Source organism: Pectinophora gossypiella, chromosome 7 (genome assembly GCF_024362695.1).
Source record: "Pectinophora gossypiella chromosome 7, ilPecGoss1.1, whole genome shotgun sequence".
NCBI classification, from domain to species: Eukaryota; Metazoa; Arthropoda; class Insecta; order Lepidoptera; family Gelechiidae; genus Pectinophora; species Pectinophora gossypiella.
The window spans coordinates 6927413-6945665 of record NC_065410.1 but is presented as its reverse complement, the minus strand read 5'-3'; the positions used below and the strand labels follow the sequence as shown (position 1 = coordinate 6945665).

Below are 18253 nucleotides of genomic sequence, written 5' to 3'. Positions count from 1 at the left end.
AATTGCAACAAATCTGGTAATAAATAACACGATACGGCAAGATCGTGCCAAAACAGATAAGTCTAAATATAAAAAAATATTAACACAGATTTAGATTTTATACAAGACTATTTTCAGTAAACGGACGCATTTTCCGTTATATCTTTTTAATGTATAATTCCAACAAGCAAGGTATTCCTTACAACAATAGTTATAATAGTGTTATTTAGAATAAAATAAAAAAAAAACCTAAAACACAAGAAGCCCACCTAAACTGATCAATTCACAACCTTCTATTTTTGAATTTGGTTTAAAGTAATGATATCTGTTTTTTCGGCGGGAAACGGGAACGGGACAGTTGCTTTCTTCATTGAGTAATCTAAATAATTAATACGAAGTGGTGTTTTGTGGTTAATGATCGCATTAAGTTAGTCAGAAGACATTCGCGAGTGTTATTATATTGGAGTATTCAATAAACAAAGTGTATCTGCCTATTTTCGCTTCGTGCTGGGAAGCCGCTTCATAACTCAAAAGTTTATGCGGACTTTTGAGTTAATTCGTTTGGGGTTCGGAGTAGGAGTCTACTCCGAGGGTGGGGGCTTAGGTTTCATCATCATCATTCATCACCTTTCATCATTTCATTAATCATCAAGAAAAAAAATACGTAAGACATGGCTGTATGGGCATAGTTCCCTTTGCCTTACCCTTCGGGGAAAACCAGAACAAAAAAAAAAAAAGTAATGATATCTAAAATAATATAAAGTAGCAGCCGCCACAGCAATGGACGTGTACCTTATAGTCTGCTTAGTTCCGAGAATCAGCCTCTTTTTTTGACAGTTAATAGCAGTCCATTGCTGTTACACTATGTAGTACTGAATGTACGGTACGCACGGGTAAAATAGTATTTCTGCTTCGTTGGATATATAACTACTGTCATAGATAAGCAAACAATTTACTTCGGATCATTTGAAATCAAGTTAATGATACATTTGCAAGCTGTTGTTAGTTTCTGAAATATTAATGTTCATGTGCAATAGAAAAATAGATAATTAACTCGCCTGAATTAAAATAGATAAAAGGTCTTAAAAGTTTTTAACCTGCAAATTGTATAAAACTTAGGTTATTTGCTAAAACTTTGGTACATCAATATGCTGGAGCCATGGAATGATGCTTCTATTCTTCCTCCACCTATACACACCTCTAAATGTAACAGTGATGTTGGTAAGTGACAATATTATTGCTCCAACCCCTGAGTCCACCAAAACTGTATTTTGTTATCATCATGGATAGAGGGACTCACTGAATATTATTAAGTTTACTTTTCGGAATTATTTAAAATGTAACAAAAAAAGAAATGAAAATTGAAGTTTTTCTTGTGGAGAAAATGGGTTTGTCTTTTAGATTCGAATGAGACATGGTGCCTTATTTATGTTAATATTGAATAAACTCTCTATTACAGATGTGCGTCAACTATCACATACTTGTAAAAATATCATCAAGGTTCTATCTAAGCAGTCACCCCTTCATAGAGAAGCTGCAATCTGTTCCCGATTTCTCTACAAATTCGACAAAAAGTTCCGCAATGATATCGGATATAGAAACTTCAAAAAAGTCAACACTGCATTAAGGAAATATTTAGGGCTAAACATATTAAAAGATATAGAAAGTTTTCATTCGGTTTTGCCTACAGATGATGACCAATATTTACCAACGAGGCAGATGCTGGAATATGTTTTAGTGAGATTATTGTCATTCTCTAAAATAATGGAAAGAATTTGTGTTTGTTCAAAAGTAGCAGCTGTATTCTACCTTGATAGAGTAAAGAGAGGAGAAAGTCACTGGATGTCACTAATGCCATTTGCCCTTCTGAGCAGAGTTTGGTCAATGAGTACTGTACTGTTGCAACATTCATGTAATTGGTATACAAACTTACAATCTTTTCTGGATAAGCTAAAATTAAAAGGATTAAATTTTTTGCCAGCTGACTACATGCTGCCCAATAACATAGAGGAGTGGTTAGATATGAAGAACCTAGATAATGTTGGAAGATTCCAATGGTCACAAAAGAAAGACATAGAAATTGATCAGTCTCTTGTTGAAGATGAAGAAGGGGATACTTTTGACAATATTTTAGATTTTGTGAACCAGATAAATGAAAATATTCTTGAGGAGGAAGAACCTATGACAATTTCAGTGCCAGATAAAACTAAAGATGCTAAAACCCTTCAAGTTACAAATACTGCTGTAGATTTTGGAGAAAAGATATCTAGAGATATTTTCAAAAACTTTTTCAAGCCTATTGAAGAAAAGATTATCCATACAGCTGAACGAGTTACAAATAAAGATTCTTTGAATAAGTTTATGTTGAAAGAAGAAAAGTTCAGAAATGAGAACAGTAATCAATCACTAACAAAACATCTCAGTTTTATGCAGTGGCAAGCTCTGAGAAGTTCTTTACTTGCATTGCAAGAATCCCTTTCTAACAATAGAAAAATAGAGAAGCGATTTAAAAAAATATGGCAGGAGAAATGTTTAGATTATAAATAAAAAATATAACTTTTGAACTTTGTTTACTATAAATAAATATTTACAATAACTTTAAATACAGCACCATTTTCATAGATAATAATATCTGAAGACAATTCAAATTGTTAAATTAACAATGAAAGCATACCTCAGGTACGGATACAAATAATAATAATGAGAACAAAGATTGAATGTACAAATTATGTGCTGTAACATAGTGAAACTTATGAAGAGCAAAATATAGGTAAATGATTTACAATATGGAGTAATATACAAAATGACTATTTGTTCCCTTGTCCGTCTTTAGCAAGACAGATTTTCAAATAAATAAATTTACAATTTCCAGTAATAAATACAAGCTTGTTACACATATCTATCTTAATGGATTACAATTACAATATATCAGTAGGCGAGTTATATTGGTGAGCCAATCTTTGAGCTGCAATCATAGTCTACAATAAGGGGCTTTCCAGGGGATCTACATTCCCCAAAAAATATATAGATGGTGTTGTATAGATTTTCCTCTCTTTAACCTTCTAATTTCATTACTAACAGACATATGCATCTTTTAACTATGTTTTTGGGTATAAATGACGACCCTTGTTATTACACTCAGGCACAACACATCTTCCACCCATTATTATTCTGTTCAAAATAAAGAGTAGCAATATAGGTAGCAACATAATTCTATAATTATGTATCTGATCCAAATATCTACTTTATTTACAACAATTATTTTTATATCTGCCTCTGTCATTTGATTATATTATTGAATAATTATGTACCCCAAGCAATGAGAAAATAGGTAATTATCACATTTAATCTGAACAGCACCATTTATATTTTTTTGGAGAAGTAGTCTGAAAAGTCTCTCATTATATTTGATTAATGAGTAAACAAAAAATGCTTGTTATTGTACCAAAATCTTAACATAATAATCAGGTACTTATTCAACTGGAATGCTTTCTTCTATAGCAAACCGCAACTGGAATGTTAAATATAGTTGTAATAATAGTTTGTGCTTAATAAGGAAGTAACAAAGCCACTAACTCTTTCTGGCGGACAATTTTTGTAGGCGTGCCTTTAGACCGCCCTCCTTCTTAGGCTGTGTCACTACCGACTTTCTCTCATCTTGAAGTTTTTTCGCTTCTTTTAATCTGAAACAAATCATTAAAAAATAAATCATTGATTAATAATGGATGAGTAATAATAATAATGCATGAATGGAACCAGGTTCGTATTCAGCACAGGTCTGAACCAATGATTGTCGATTTTGTTTTCGAATACATGTTTGAATCATAAATGATTATCACGTGCTCAGTGGTCAAGGAAGACATCGTGAGGAAACCCACATTCCCGAGACATGCATTTTCGGAGGTATGTGACCTTCGCGGGTTGGAAGGTCAGACAGGCAGTCGCTTCTGTAAAAAGCCGGACCTGTCAAATCTTCAGGTTAGGTAAGTGGACCCTGTGAGAAACGGGATAATGCTGGGGATGATGACATAATGGATGAGCAGCAATGAACGTAGCGAATGCTATCTACGTAGCGAACTCTTATGTTCGTACGGCTATTGGTCGTTTCCCTCGGCGCGGTTTCCGTGCCGCGAGGGCAGGAAACTTATTTAGTCGATGACGATAAATTAATTTAACTTACTTTTCTTTCACGGCTAGCTGCTCCTCTTTCTTATAAATGTCTTTAAAATCCGAACAAAATGACGTCCAAAGGGAAAAGAATTCTTTAGGCTCACAGTCGTCGACTTTGCCACATTTTGGGGTGTATTGATAAAACTTCACAGTTGCCAGAAACTTAGTTCGACATTCTTCCAAGTTTTCGTTTTCAGTCTTAAGTTTTTCTTCGGCAGCGTTTAGGAATGTTGTCATTTTGTCCTTGAACGTGTCATGTCTTTTGCCGCTGTCATGGGATGACGATTCCTCTGCAGATTGTTGATCGGTATCTATCACCTTCTTTGTTTTTTCTTGACATGCTGTGGAAAAACGAATATTGTTCAAAATGTACAGTTGAAGAGGTATATTCTTCTTCTCTTCTATCGTGTGGGTTGTGAGGTGAATTACCAACCTCATCAACCCTGGTATCAGTGTTATTATTGAGCCGCCAGATGCCCCTGACATGGCTCATGTAACGAATACTTTCTTACATCAGTAAGTAGTAACCGGGGCCAATGGATTAACGTGCCTTCCGTAGCATTGATCATCATACTTTTTGGACAATCAGGTGATCAGCCTGTAATGTTCTAACCTGAGCCATCGTGACGTCGTGAGCCCAACGCTCAACCACTAGACCACGGAGGCTGTTATATTCATTTATCAGTTATGGATGGGTGACTGTTTAGATTTAGTAGTTTTCATTTCAGACTATTGCTTCGGAGTGCACGTAAAATTTTATCATACGTTAACTTGACATGTTTCTAAATTTACACTATATATACAGGGTGTTAGTGACACGTAACGAAAACTTTGAGGGATGATTAGGCCATGATTCTCAGTTGATATCAAGTGGAATTTTCCGTCGCAAAAGTTTGGATCGGACGAAGTTTGAATAATTCAAAAAAAAATCTTTAGGAATGAGTGAAAACGGGATAACTCTAGGAAGGTGGTCTATACCTGTGAGTTCCTTCCTCAAGGCAGAGAGATGCGCGGCGACGTCGGCGAAGTCGAGTGCGGCGGCGCGCGCCACGTCGCCCGGCTCCGGCGTGGGCAGCACGCAGCCCGCGGCCAGTGCGCCGCCGCACGCCCGCATGTACGTGCGCACTATGAAGTGCAGCAGCGTCACGTTAGACTGCTTCGACTGGAATGCCACAACTACCATTACGACACGGACTTTGTGAATAAAAATATTCATTTGTCTACTTGTAAAATATGATGATCGGAATGATTAAAAAAACTAGAAAGTTCAGTGCTTTTCGTCTCTTGGAAATTGACGCTTGGAAATTTTCTTGAATCCTAGGAGTGCCGCGAGCCGTCCTTGTTGATGTTTGAACAGTATTGCGCGTTGTGAAAAGGTCATAAAGCTGATTTTTCAGTAGGTAGATAAACTTACACCTGTATCCCACTGGGTTATGCAGAGACTATGGGATTCTATTTACTTCGACCCTGACATATTTCTCTACCAGTAGATAGTATTATCAAAAAATACTCGCCTCGCACTGCTCTTGGTCCAAACTGTCCCTAACTTAACGTAAGTAGTGAGTTTTCAATCAGGTAGCTTTGGCTGTAACATTTACCTTTACGTCTTTCAGCTTGGACAAGATTTCTAGTCCAAATCCATCAGCTTGTCCTCTTTGACCATTGCCACCATTCATGTAGTTGCCAAGAGTCAAGATTATAGCAAACAACTTCTTGAGAGATTCATTTGTCATGAGAAACTGAAATGGAAAACAAATCTTGTAGTGTAAATTATTTCTTGTACAAGGAGTCTCTATTTAAAAATGTTCAGGATTTAAATTCATAATTCATTTATTCATATTCATATAATTTATTGGTAATAATTCGTATTACACGTCAAGATAAAAATTAGTCACATTACAATATTAAAAATTAAAATAAAATTTATTCGCTTTAAAAGTGGTAGATAGGTACAGTTTGCATCTGGTCAGCATTTAGCATTAGGTCAACATTTTTTAGCTATGAAAATTATAACATGCAAATAATAATGTCAAGAAGATATATAAATTATAAACATTTAAATAAATTAATGAAAATACCAATTAATCATAGCAAAAATACATAAAAGTAATGTTATAGAATAAAATCGCCAAAATAATAAATCATTATTTATTTATATATTTATGTCAGGCCATATTTTTATATAAAAAAGTACATTGCAAGCCATTAATAATAAGAAAGTATATTTCTTTTTAAATTGCTCCTGTACATTTTTCGCATAATGGCCAGATTTAATGTATTGCAAATTTAAAAACTCCTTTGTCAATAGATAACAAAAAAATATTAATAATACTCAGTAAAGATATACAGTAACTAAAGAGAACTGACTGATATAATACTTCATAACATGAAAATAAAATCGTAATGCACGACAGTTTTGAATACCGCCTGTGCATACCGTTTTACAAATATTAGTGGCAGACTTGACTGCTTACGTTCAAAAATATTATCAAAATATCTCACCTCACAAGTATGTTTCAGGTTATCCAATTTGTGCATTGTTGTGCTCACTGCGTCTTCAAACTCCGCTTGGAACATGAAGCAAGAAATCCTTTCCGCAAAATTTGGTATTCCAGACAAATCATGCAAGAATGCTTCTGGCTTGTCCAATGGAATTTCAGGTTTTGTCTTCAAATGCTCTTTTATCAATGATAATTCCTCTTCTGATGCTCTCTGAAATGTACATTAAGAACATAGACATAACATAAAAAAATAAATATTTAGTATTGTCAATTACTTGCATCCCATAATTAGTGGCTACTTACTTACCAATTCATAAATCTGTTGTAATGCTTCTAAGCTGACAACTGAGGTATCAAAATTGTATATTGCGTTTTCAATCTCTGAGAATTCAACATGTAAACTCTGAGCGAGTATACCAACGTTCTGCGATCTTTTGCTGTCTAATACCTTTACGGGCTGAATTTTCGTTTTGACTTCGACCTTTTTCTTCACTGGCGCTTTAACGACTTGTCTAGAAAACAGGTCCGTGAATTCGTCAATGTTGTCTAATTTGGTTTCTTCTATTTCCAGCCACAGCGGCTTCGTCGGCACTAGCTCACCGTGGTCGACCGCTTGTGGAGGTGGAGCTGCCAATATTCGCGTCCAATATAAAGGTTTCATCGGAGCAACCGGCTTTATCGGAGTTTTTCGTAAGGCTGTGAAAAGAATAGATCTTTTGAGTACTAGTCTCAGGTACTCTCAAAGGTAGCCAATATATAATTGAGATAAAGACTTACTTGCACGTTGAGCGGTCCATCCGCCTACTGGAGGCGCTGGAAATGGGATGGGTCCAGGAGGGGGAGGTACACAGTCGGGCATGCCCGGTGGAAGCGGCGGCCCTGCGCCCGCCATCGGTGGAGGAGGTGGGGCCATCCCGGGGATCGGGGGCGGCGGAGGACCAGCACCCGGCATCGGCGGAGGAGGGGGACCCATACCGGGCAATGGTGGAGGAGGTGGTCCTGCGCCTGGCATCGGCGGAGGAGGAGGTGCCATTCCTGGCATTGGTGGGGGCGGTGGACCCATGCAAGGCATCGGTGGTGGTGGAGGTGCCATTCCTGGCATTGGTGGGGGCGGTGGACCCATACAAGGCATCGGTGGTGGCGGAGGTGCCATTCCTGGCATTGATGGGGGCGGTGGACCCATACAAGGCATCGGTGGTGGCGGAGGTGCCATTCCTGGCATTAATGGGGGCGGTGGACCCATACAAGGCATAGGTGGTGGCGGAGGTGCCATTCCTGGCATCGGTGGGGGTAGCGGACACATTCCTGGCATCGGCGGGGGAGGTGGTGGCGGGGCGCCAACAAAGGCACAAGGAGGCATCGGTGGCGGAGGTGGGGCTGGTACTGAGTCCGTTAGTTGCACCGATGGCGGAGGCGTATGATTCGTCCCGGGCATAGGCGGCGGCGGTGGCACCGCGCCTGGCATCGGAGGCGGAGATGCAGACGCGGATGCACCAGGGCCGCTAGCCTGTGTTGGGGATGTTTGCCCTTCTAATCTTGACGTCGCTAATGATTCTAACGAGGGCAGGAGCGTCAGCTCGCTTTCTATATGAGAATGTGACTTTTCACTTTCGAGTTCTGTTTCTGTATGCTTCGAAGACAAGTCTTCTTTCAGCTTTATAGAGTCTGTAGGTAGAATACCTTCAGCAGAATGCTTTTTAACGACAATTGAATATAAAACCTGTGTGCAAGGTGTTACATTTACACTCTTTAGTGAAGATGTTTCTTGTCTTGTATCTAAATCTGAGGTACTTATCAATTTGCTATTTATTGCTTCAGTTGAGGTATATGTGCTGCAGAATGAACCATCAGAAAAACTTTCACAAGTAGTTGTGAAACTGTTGCGTTCAGATCCTATTTCATAGTGCTTCTCAGGTTCCAACGGAACCACACTTTTTGTGTCGTCATTACAAACTTCATTGTCTACAGTATCATCTTTTCGAAATGGTTTATAATCCCTACTTTTATTTAACTTACAATAGTTCTCTATTTTTTCAGATCTTACTTCAGGCTCATATTCATTTTTACAAGCATTACTTACACCTAAGCTATTTACATTTGTTCTAATAGGATCTTTTTCAAGTATATTTATCACAGGGTTATTATTAGTTACCTTATTTAGTTCATTGGAAAAATCACATGTTTGTACCTCTCTGCTGATTAAGTCAACATCTTTCTTTTTCTGCGTAGTATTTGTTTCTAAATCTTTCTCTAAGTTTTTGTTGAGAGACTCAATTTGAGCTGTTAGTTTTTGTTTTTCTAACTGATATTCTAAATCTTCTAGTTTGCGCTTTAACTGTGCAATAACTGTTTTTGCTTCACTTAGGTCATTTACTTCTTCATTGTTGTTTTGATTGAGGTAGCGGTTATCTAAGGTGCGGTTGGAGAAGACACCTGGCATTGTTGTGCATGTATCCTTGTCAGGAGGCCAGGCGGACATGTGGAGTCTGCCGGGAGTTACCGGCTGTGATGCTGGTGGCTCCATGTAAGACCAATAGTACATTAAATTTGGCTGAAAAAGAATAATTAAATCTGTTAGACAATCAGATGAACTTAAAATCTCATAATTATCACTTCACAAATAAGTTTAGATTGAAAATAATAATTTGTGATTCCTGTTTGTGATATGTTATCCATATTTTCATAAAACATGGTACTGGGTATATAAGTTGATAACATTATAATAATATGATATTTAATTAGACATTTGCAAAAAAGACAAAAGAATTTAGGATATTTTTGCATGTAGCATATACTATTGACTTCCAAAGGAAGATTATTGCAATTGCAGCTGCAATCCTATATACATATACATATATATATATATATATATATATATAAATAAGGTAACACCTGTGCTCCATTGTGCAGCGAATTTACATTACCTATATTATTCATATTTTGATATAGTTATAGTTCATAAATATCTCATTACCAAAGGTCTGAGTCCGAGCCAGTGAGGGAGCCTCAAACAACCAGAGCGTGACACACTCTTATACATATTACTGTAGCGTTATAATGAAAATCACGTAAACGCCTTTGGAAAATCACATTCTCCCCAATATGTTCACATGTAAAATAGGCACTCAGATATTGAATTGTGGAAAACGGCTCAAGAACACCAATACCAACCAACTCTTTCGTTTCAATTAACTTCATTCCGGGTACAGTTTTACCTGGTTTGAAACGCTTTGTCTTTCGCAAAGTTTTGTTAGCAAAAATTACATCTGAATGTGTTTTCACAACAAGGCCCACACATCATTTTCACTATATAAGACAACAATATAGTAAGTAGACTATTTATTTTGTTGACCTTTTCGGACACCTAGTCGTAAGTTTATGAAAGTTTCATATGAATAGAGAATCATCAACCAATCAATATTTACCAAGAAAAAAAATGAATACAACAGTTTTAAAGTTACCTTGAAAATATTTTCTGTGGGCGCATCTTTATCAGCTATCTGGCGCAACACTCCAGCAGCCAGCAGGTGGGTACAATACTGAATCACAAGGTTCTTCTGGTCCTGGCTACTCAACAGGTGTTTCAAATGACTGTTCTCATTTACTGATGACAGGAAAAAGTTCAAAAGCATCTGCCCTGGAAATGCAAATGATATTGTTTTTAACGTGACTAAATAATCAAATCTCCTAATATTAACACATGGAAATAAAAATATTTACAAAAACTAAAATCGAGTGAAGAAGTTTGTGGAAGACTGTTTCATTTAAGTGCTTATTGCACTGTTTAACTTTTAAAAGTGAGTTCAAGGATATTGTATTATGCCATTCTTGCTCTCTTTCTTCGTTACTAGTTTAAACTTTAACCTTTCGAAAAAAGTGCTCCAGTCTGACTTTAATATGAGCATTTATGAAGATTGTGATTGTGAAATTAGTAGTTTTTAAAATTGAAATATTTTTTTGCACATAACAAGCAGTTTATTTAACAAGAGTTTCAAAAGTTTGTCTTATACGTTTTCATTTAGTAAAACAACAGTAGGTTTCTCCTATTAAATGTTTAATTTAGCTGTACGCTGCAAGTAATCCTGTATATTTAATTCTAGGCTAACCCTTTCGAGAAATTGCGTGACGATTCCTATTTAATGGTAGATGTACCTATGCTTATTACAGTAGGTCCTAGTGGTGAGTCTTTTTTCTTTAAAGGCATACTTCCGTCTACCAATATTTTCGTGTACATTGCTCTACATCTCTTATTAGTTTTATTCCAAATTTATTATTCCCGCAATTTTCTCATACCTACAGTCCACTTTAATATTCAATAAGAGTATAATAAACTAAATTTTAGGTAAGATTAGGTAAATAATAACATGCTATTTATTACATGCTAAACGTAGTATTATTACTTATACTATGCTATTACTATACTTGCAAACCGGAAATAGGCATTTAAGTAGTTAAATACCTACATATAGTTTTAATTGATAATAAAATTAACGAGATTATGCCTGTTGTGCTTTTCTGTATATGTTGTCCTTATCTCTGTATTTTGTGTCCATTGTGCTCAATAAAGTATTTTATCTATCTATTATGATTACCTAAATAAACTTACTTGTATATAATTTTATTCCCCCGGAAGAAACATCCATATTGCTCGAAATATTAATTTCGTACAGACTAGTATTTAAACTAGTCCATTCACAAAAACACATTACAGTACCAATTTTCCAATCACACACGAATTTTATCTCACGAGTGTCTAGCGTGATTGCAAAAATAACAAAAATGAACCACTCTATAGATTTTTGAAAGTTAAAGTTAATTTTCTTTACAGGTATATGTACCAGAGCACGTCTATTTCTGAGCCTCCTGATCTTACAGCGGAGCCTTTTGGATACGAAGGCTAATGTTTTGTCTAATGAAGCGGAGTTATCGTTATGCAAGCCTAAAACAGTCACTATGTCTTCAATTCCTCTCTGTGTTGAGCCAGTCTTGCCCAAAAACCGGACATAATTAAACTGTGCTACAGAACTGCTCGTAAAATGCACTCTACTTGCGGATAACTGCATTTCAACTTAATTTTATCACTTCACAATTTCTAGTCACGTATGCCCTGACCACTTAGTACTTTATACATGTCGAGACTGATGATTTATGAAGATATGGATCCGCTAGTAGAAGATAAACTGTCTTATCACTATGTCCATTCAGTTCGCCAACGTAAGCGATAAGCGCGACAATTGATCGAAAATATTTTGATAAGGAAGGAAAGCAATCATCTTGGTCAAGGTGATGTTATGACTAAGTAGAATGTTGCACCTACATAACAACAGTACTTAGAACATAAATAACCACCTAATGCATTTATAATCTGAACTACTCTTCGGGACTGCACTTCGGGGAGTGTACTCGTGATCTACACGAGCTCATTCCACCATCCCCCTTTTATCTTCGGACAACAGACGCACGTCGCTCGTACGGCCGGGTTCCATCCCTATTTGGTGGATATCCCAACTATTCGCACAAAGCGCTTCGCATCGTCCTACTTTATGCGTACTGCTAAGGAGTGGAATTCTCTGCCGTCTTCTGTATTTCCGAATGCATATAAATCCAGGTGCTTTCTATGCCAGAGTGAACGGGCACCTTCTGGGCGAGCTCGCTCCATCGTAGGTCTCGTCAATGCCTTCGGGCAAGTCTGGGGCCAAGAGCAAACCCATCCAAGGTAAAAAAAACCTATTAAATGGAATCACACGCCACCTTTATGGACACGAACAAAGTATGGACAATGGCGTAGGTAGCCTAAGTTTGAAGTGGAGTATTTCGCAGATAATAAATAGGTCATCGTCATCATTAAGTTAAGAGCCACCCTCTTGTCGGTGTAGCATTCTCCATAAATAAATAAAACAAAAACATAAAAAAGGTAAGTAGATAAAAATAAGATACATAAATAGGTAGATATCTAAAATAGTTGATCATAATGGAATAACAGCTTTTTTTTTGACGTGACTTATTGTAGATTTGCCGCAGATGGCATTAACTACTTGGCCGGACAAAGGAATAACAGCAAACTGAAATAGTAGATCACCTGTTATAAAATAACCAATAATGATTACAGTAAATATTTTCTGATGAAGAAATCACAGTATTCGAAGTTATAAATTTCGAACAGTTTTATAAATAACTGCATTAGACTTTAAATAGGCGGCGGACAGGAGTCCTAGTACGGCTTTGAAATAGACTACTCTGGGCGCCATCCCACTCGCGTCAGACAGAGTACTGCGGGGCGGAAGGCAACAGGGAAACACTGTCCTATTTTTCCCTAAAAAGTAGCATGAAGAATGCTACACCGACAAGAGCGTGGCTCTTAAATTTGTGATGAGACTTAATACCTACTTATCTAATAGGTAATACAATGTGTTGGTAGACATTTAGAGTAGATACACGCGCAATTTAATGTTGTGGTAAAAACTCGATCTGGACGTCTCGGACCGAAACGCTGAAAGGCATTATTAACATGTAATCATGTTGGAAGCAAGAAAAAGGACATAAATTAGGAGAGTTAGATTACACACATATCGATTCTAAACAATTAATTCTAAGCCTTAGACGTCTATTTATCTCTAAGTAAGTAATGTTAATTTTTTGCCGAATAAATATTTTTTTCTTTCTTCTTCTTTCTATTTCAGACGATTTGATTATTGTCTCGTAGAAGGCGTAGCTATACACTATTTTCTGCCTGTGCAGGCCACTTCTAGAGCAGCAGATTCTACCCGCACACAGAAGAAGTTTCCGACTGGTGGAATATTGTTAGCATGGTGATTCAGTTTATTCGACTAACGGAAGTACCTACCGAGAGGAGAATAATGATCCCTAATCAAAAACTACTAACCTAAAGGCCTCCGTGGCGCATGGCGCTTTGGTGGAGTGTTACTCACGGAGGTCCTGGGTTCAAATTCCGGTGAGGACATATCACAACAATATCACGTTGTGATCCCTTGTTTGATTAGGATATTGCAGATTGATCAATCGATTGTACGAAAGAAAGATGATCCGTGCTTCAGAGGGCACGTTAAGCGGTCGGTCCGGGCTACTATTTACTTAAGTACAAAGAGCTTAGCGCCAAATATACCTTCAAATTTCTCATAGAGCTGGAAGTCAAGTTTTTCCGGCACGAACTTGGGACGGTGCACTCTCGCCTCGACGTGCTTGTCGAGGGTCAGAGAGGCCACCTTCCGGAGTACATTCGAGTCCGACATCGGCACGTCACTCATGCTCGCTGGTCTTCTCTCCTTTTCCTTTTCCTCTACAACTGAAACATACGTATTTCAATAACAATTAAAAAGCTGGCTCTAAAACATTAATGAATATCATGTGCTCAGCGGTGAAGGGAAAAATCGTGAAGAAACCCACATTCCCGACTTTGAAAAACCTGTATTGAGCTGGTTTTCCCTTCTCGAGTTGGAAGATCAGACAGGCAGTCGCTTCTGTAAAAGACTAGGCAAATCTTCAGGGTTAGGTAAGCAAATCCCGTGGAAACGGAACAGAGCTAGGGACATGAATAGAGTATGATTTTGCTAGAGCATACAGCCAAAATTTTCTAGCTATACGACTCTACATTCATATGAAATAAAATCACATCAAACATTGCTGAATATTTTCAAACCTAGATAAATTACCTATACTACGTTGGCAATCGGACATAATTATCTACGTAAGTACATATATCTCAAAGCAATCTACCGTCGAAATCAATAGTAATATCAAGCTATAAAAATACAATACCCAATTTAAAGAAAAAATGCACGTAAACACAAGATATCATGCGGTCCATCTTTGAAAGTAGCTTTGCTACAACTGTTGTCATTTTATTCCAACGGCAACTAGAAAGCCTGTTTACTAGGCTGTAGAGTATTTACATACCACTTAAATGGGATTAGGAAATTTGCCGACCAAAGCTAAACGTTGCATTTGTAAGCAAATTAGCACGGTTTAGTAACTCTAACGTCCACGGTACAAAACTCTAGGCCGTGTGCAACAATAGCTCTTCCGAATACATGGTATTGTATTATTGTTGTCAGAAGGATATCAACTATAGTGTAAAGATATTAATAAATTGGTGGTATTTATCTATTAATATATAGGTAATGTATTTCAGTCCGTAACATTCCATTCAAAAGGTAGTCTGAATTTTGTTAGGCACCTAAGCTGACTAGCATTGGTCATATTCTTATAATGACTCGGGTATTCTCTGATACGAATGCAATCTTTCATAGTCAATGGTAAATACGAGTACTTACCTACTTGCTTGTTCAGAAGAGCAACAATGGTAGATTTAGTAGAGACTTTTTAATGTCTTTAATTCAACGTGTTTAGAGCGGTAATCGCTTGTTGCAAATGTCACATTATTTTGGTTTACCCAGGGAATAAGTATCAACAAACTGGTTCTCGACTATACAGAAAAGGTGAAAAAAAATTCGTAACTACTCAAGTATATGGTACCTTGTAAGTAGATCAGCTACTATTCACGCATAGGTAGGTACCATCAGTTTATGTAAACAATGTCAACAAGCGGTTGTTATGATTGTCTTATACGATATACCTACTTACGTGGGATTGTATCATTATATATGTAATACTCGTCTTGGATATAAAGATTCTCCATAAAAATACAGTGCATGACAACAGAATTAAAAGCATACAGCTGACTGACCGTTATCGAGTATGGTGAGCGAAGAATCACAACTGACAGGAGGCAATTCCACCTTGCGATGCCTGGTTATCGTAAACGAGGTCTGCCCCGGAGACGCTTTCAGCCGGTTTTCGTGGAAGTCATGGTTGCACTCGTGCGTGCTGCGCTCTAGGTGCTCGCCAGCTCGCAGCCCGGATAATAAAGCGCCCATAACCTTTTCATCCTCGCCCCTGTCACTGCTGTCATCGAAAACGTCACTTTTTTCTTCTTTTTCCATATCGTCAGTGGATAGCGAGGAGGCTGCGTTGTCGTGCGGCATCTCTTCGGGAGAGCGCACGAGCTGCGCGGGCGGCGGCGACGCGTGCGGCGTGAGCGTGCGAGGCGGCTCGTCGTGCGCACTGTCACTCTCCGCGGAGTAGTAGCACTGGTTGAGCTCGACGGCGAGCGGCGTAAGCGGCTCCGTGAACACTGAGTCGGAGGCGGAGTGGTCGGCGGGCGAGGTGGCGGCGCGCTCGTCGCGGGTCGCTGACCGCGCGCCGCACCTGGTCACCGTTACCTCAGACTGCACGCTACCACTCTCCGCGCTCTCCCCTTCCTTAACCAATGTTTTGAACACGCACTCGACCGTATCGTTATCCGATGCTTCGATCGTTTCATTGTTATCGGAATCGGGTGTTTTATCATACTCTCTATCGATAACATCGCGTTTCGTATCGCTCTTTTTCCTTCCATGCTTCTTGCTGTCTCTCCCCGGGGATTTTCTATTCAAGTTCCGTATGAATTGTTTACCTTTGCCAGGTGACTTGCCTGACTTTGATTGCTTGTCATGTGCTTGAATGTTACCCATCTCTGGAAATATGTTCTATGTTCTTTCATTGATAGGAAATACCATGAAATTCTTTTATATCGAGTCAAACAGTACACAATACAGGAATTACTGAAATTAAATCTATTATAGAAGAGATTCACAGCCCAGACAGATTTCAAGTAACACCTCGTGTGGAGCATGCGCATTTAAAAGAACCTAAAATCAATATTTTGGATGCGTACAGATTTAACGTGAAGTTTAAACAATCTTCAATTATAAATCCTGAAATCGCACAAAAAATAAACCTGGCTTTTCATGTAACATTCAGAAAACATTCACCGGAAACGGTTTTTTCATCCACTTTTCATTTCAGCGCCATCTATATTCTTATACGAGAACTTCGTACTAAATATATTACGTAAATGTCTCTTTAGATGTCGCTACCCCTTACAAAACTAAATACAAAAAAGTTTTAGAATTCCGCCATTCCGGTTAAAAACAAAACAGGGACACGTGAACAATATTGGTAAGATCGTTAACCATCCTTACTAAATTGTGGATTAATCAGTCTCTGCCAAAGAGCAACACCGGGAAAGGAGTAGACATAATACGCAAGCGTTCCCCTCTGCGAACCTATTGTTCCCAGGACAGATAGTTTTATAAAAACTACTTGCAGTCGGCCTGCGCGCTTGACTGAATCTAGGTGCGTGACTGAAACTACGTCCTTGAAAAATGCCTATTGTACGGTTTTTTGTTACAAAAAGGGGGCGTAGGCTTCATCTTTTAATAATTTTAAGATATCACATTAGTTCTATTTACCTACTTCTCGTAAAAAATATAATTATTAATTATAACCGTCCTGTGCGTCCTGTGCGTCCTGCGCAGCGGTGAAAAAGCGGGAAAAATACTCAGCCCTCGCCCAGCAATATATTTTCGTGCCGTTCGCGGTGGAAGCTGCGGGCTCCTGGTGTGTGGAGGCGAAGGCATTTGTGGCTGAGGTGGGCCGGCGATTGAGAGAACGTGGTTATGACGCCCGCTCCGGTCATATCTTGTGCAATGGTTGTCCATCGCTATCCAGCGTGGAAACGCGGCTAGTTTGATGGGCACCTTTGCGCCGGGAATAACACGAGGTGGATTATTTGAACATGACGCACGTGCACATAGACGTTAATTCACTGATGTTGGATTAATTTAAAAATCATTTAATTATTATTTTGTATAAAAAAAAAACCGTCCTGTTGTTTACGGATTTGTTGACCAACGTGCTTTATACATTTTACGCGGATCAGTCAAGCGGCGATTGTTTTCTAGCTGTCGTAGATATCATAGTTGTCACTTTCATAGAACGCTAGTGATTTACCGGTTTATAGATGGTTATCGATAGAAATGTCAATGACAAAGGCTAAACTGCATTTTTCTGCATACTTAGTTGCCTTATAGCATAGAATAAGGAATAATATGCTTATAAATAGTAAAACCACGAAAGCGCCATTTATTAGAATCATATTCGGATACTTATTATGATATTTGTGAATAAAACCTCGCTTTAGACAAGCTCGTTTCAGTCCAGGTCAAACTTAGTGGTCCCTATTTTTACCTATATTCTGTATGCCAATTACAATTATGTTTTCCCAGTGGGGTTGAAAGATGCAGATGCTCATGGAAAATTTAAATTAAGTTAAGTTATTAGTTTAGTTATTAGTTGTTATTAGTTGTTAGTTTAGTTATTATTAAGTTTTAGCTTAGAGTTAGTACAATATATCGTAGTTGTGGCGAAAACTTTAGTGTACTTACTAAGCTTGGCACTTTTACTTGTTTTACATGCCATTTCCTCCATTCGATTCCATTTTTAACTGTTTTATAACTCTTTTTTATCATGTCTTAAACCTGATTTCCCTGAACGAATTTTTGAATTTATCGATAGTCCTGTTATCGACAATTGGTACAACCACAAACCTTCTCGCCCTGCGGAAAGTGGCAGAAAATATTATATTGTCAACTAACGCTATGGCTACTCCCGTCCGGTGTATGGTTTCTGCATACTAGTCTCGGAGGCGAGGTATAGTTCTGTTGAACAGGTAGCCAAAGTTCTAAGCTCCCTAACTTAAAACG

At 38.1% G+C, this 18253-nt stretch overlaps 2 protein-coding genes across 3 annotated transcripts; one reads left to right on the top strand and one right to left on the bottom strand.

Moving 5' to 3' along the window:
- The first annotated feature begins 818 nt into the window (after nucleotides 1–818).
- Nucleotides 819–2582, top strand: LOC126368055 (uncharacterized). The gene is made up of 2 exons (XM_050011925.1): nucleotides 819–1200; nucleotides 1439–2582. The coding sequence occupies exons 1-2, from the start codon at nucleotides 1128–1130 to the stop codon at nucleotides 2524–2526; spliced, it is 1161 nt and encodes a 386-aa protein (XP_049867882.1). The 5' UTR covers nucleotides 819–1127; the 3' UTR covers nucleotides 2527–2582.
- An 11-nt stretch (nucleotides 2583–2593) lies between these two features.
- On the bottom strand, nucleotides 2594–16195 carry LOC126367984 (protein cappuccino-like). Of its 2 annotated transcripts, XM_050011803.1 has the most exons (10): nucleotides 15355–16195; nucleotides 13774–13953; nucleotides 10112–10287; nucleotides 7428–9201; nucleotides 6958–7346; nucleotides 6652–6861; nucleotides 5748–5888; nucleotides 5128–5311; nucleotides 4160–4490; nucleotides 2594–3662 (listed from the first exon to the last, which is right to left on the bottom strand). In XM_050011803.1, the coding sequence occupies exons 1-10, from the start codon at nucleotides 16178–16180 to the stop codon at nucleotides 3551–3553; spliced, it is 4323 nt and encodes a 1440-aa protein (XP_049867760.1). In that variant the 5' UTR covers nucleotides 16181–16195; the 3' UTR covers nucleotides 2594–3550. The 2 variants fall into 2 exon arrangements, with proteins under 2 accessions (XP_049867760.1, XP_049867761.1); XM_050011804.1 differs by lacking the exons at nucleotides 13774–13953; nucleotides 15355–16195 and adding an exon at nucleotides 11257–11792.
- Between the last annotated feature and the right edge of the window lie 2058 nt (nucleotides 16196–18253).

Coding starts and splice junctions, on each gene's coding strand:
- LOC126368055 (XM_050011925.1), top strand. CDS start 1,128: ATGCTGGAGCCATGGAATGATGCTTCTATTCTTCCTCCACCTATACAC. Junction 1,201..1,438: donor TAAATGTAACAGTGATGTTG/GTAAGTGACAAT, acceptor TCTCTATTACAG/ATGTGCGTCAACTATCACAT.
- LOC126367984 (XM_050011803.1), bottom strand. CDS start 16,180: ATGGGTAACATTCAAGCACATGACAAGCAATCAAAGTCAGGCAAGTCA. Junction 9,202..10,111: donor CCACAGAAAATATTTTCAAG/GTAACTTTAAAA, acceptor ATTCTTTTTCAG/CCAAATTTAATGTACTATTG. Junction 7,347..7,427: donor ATGGACCGCTCAACGTGCAA/GTAAGTCTTTAT, acceptor TTCTTTTCACAG/CCTTACGAAAAACTCCGATA.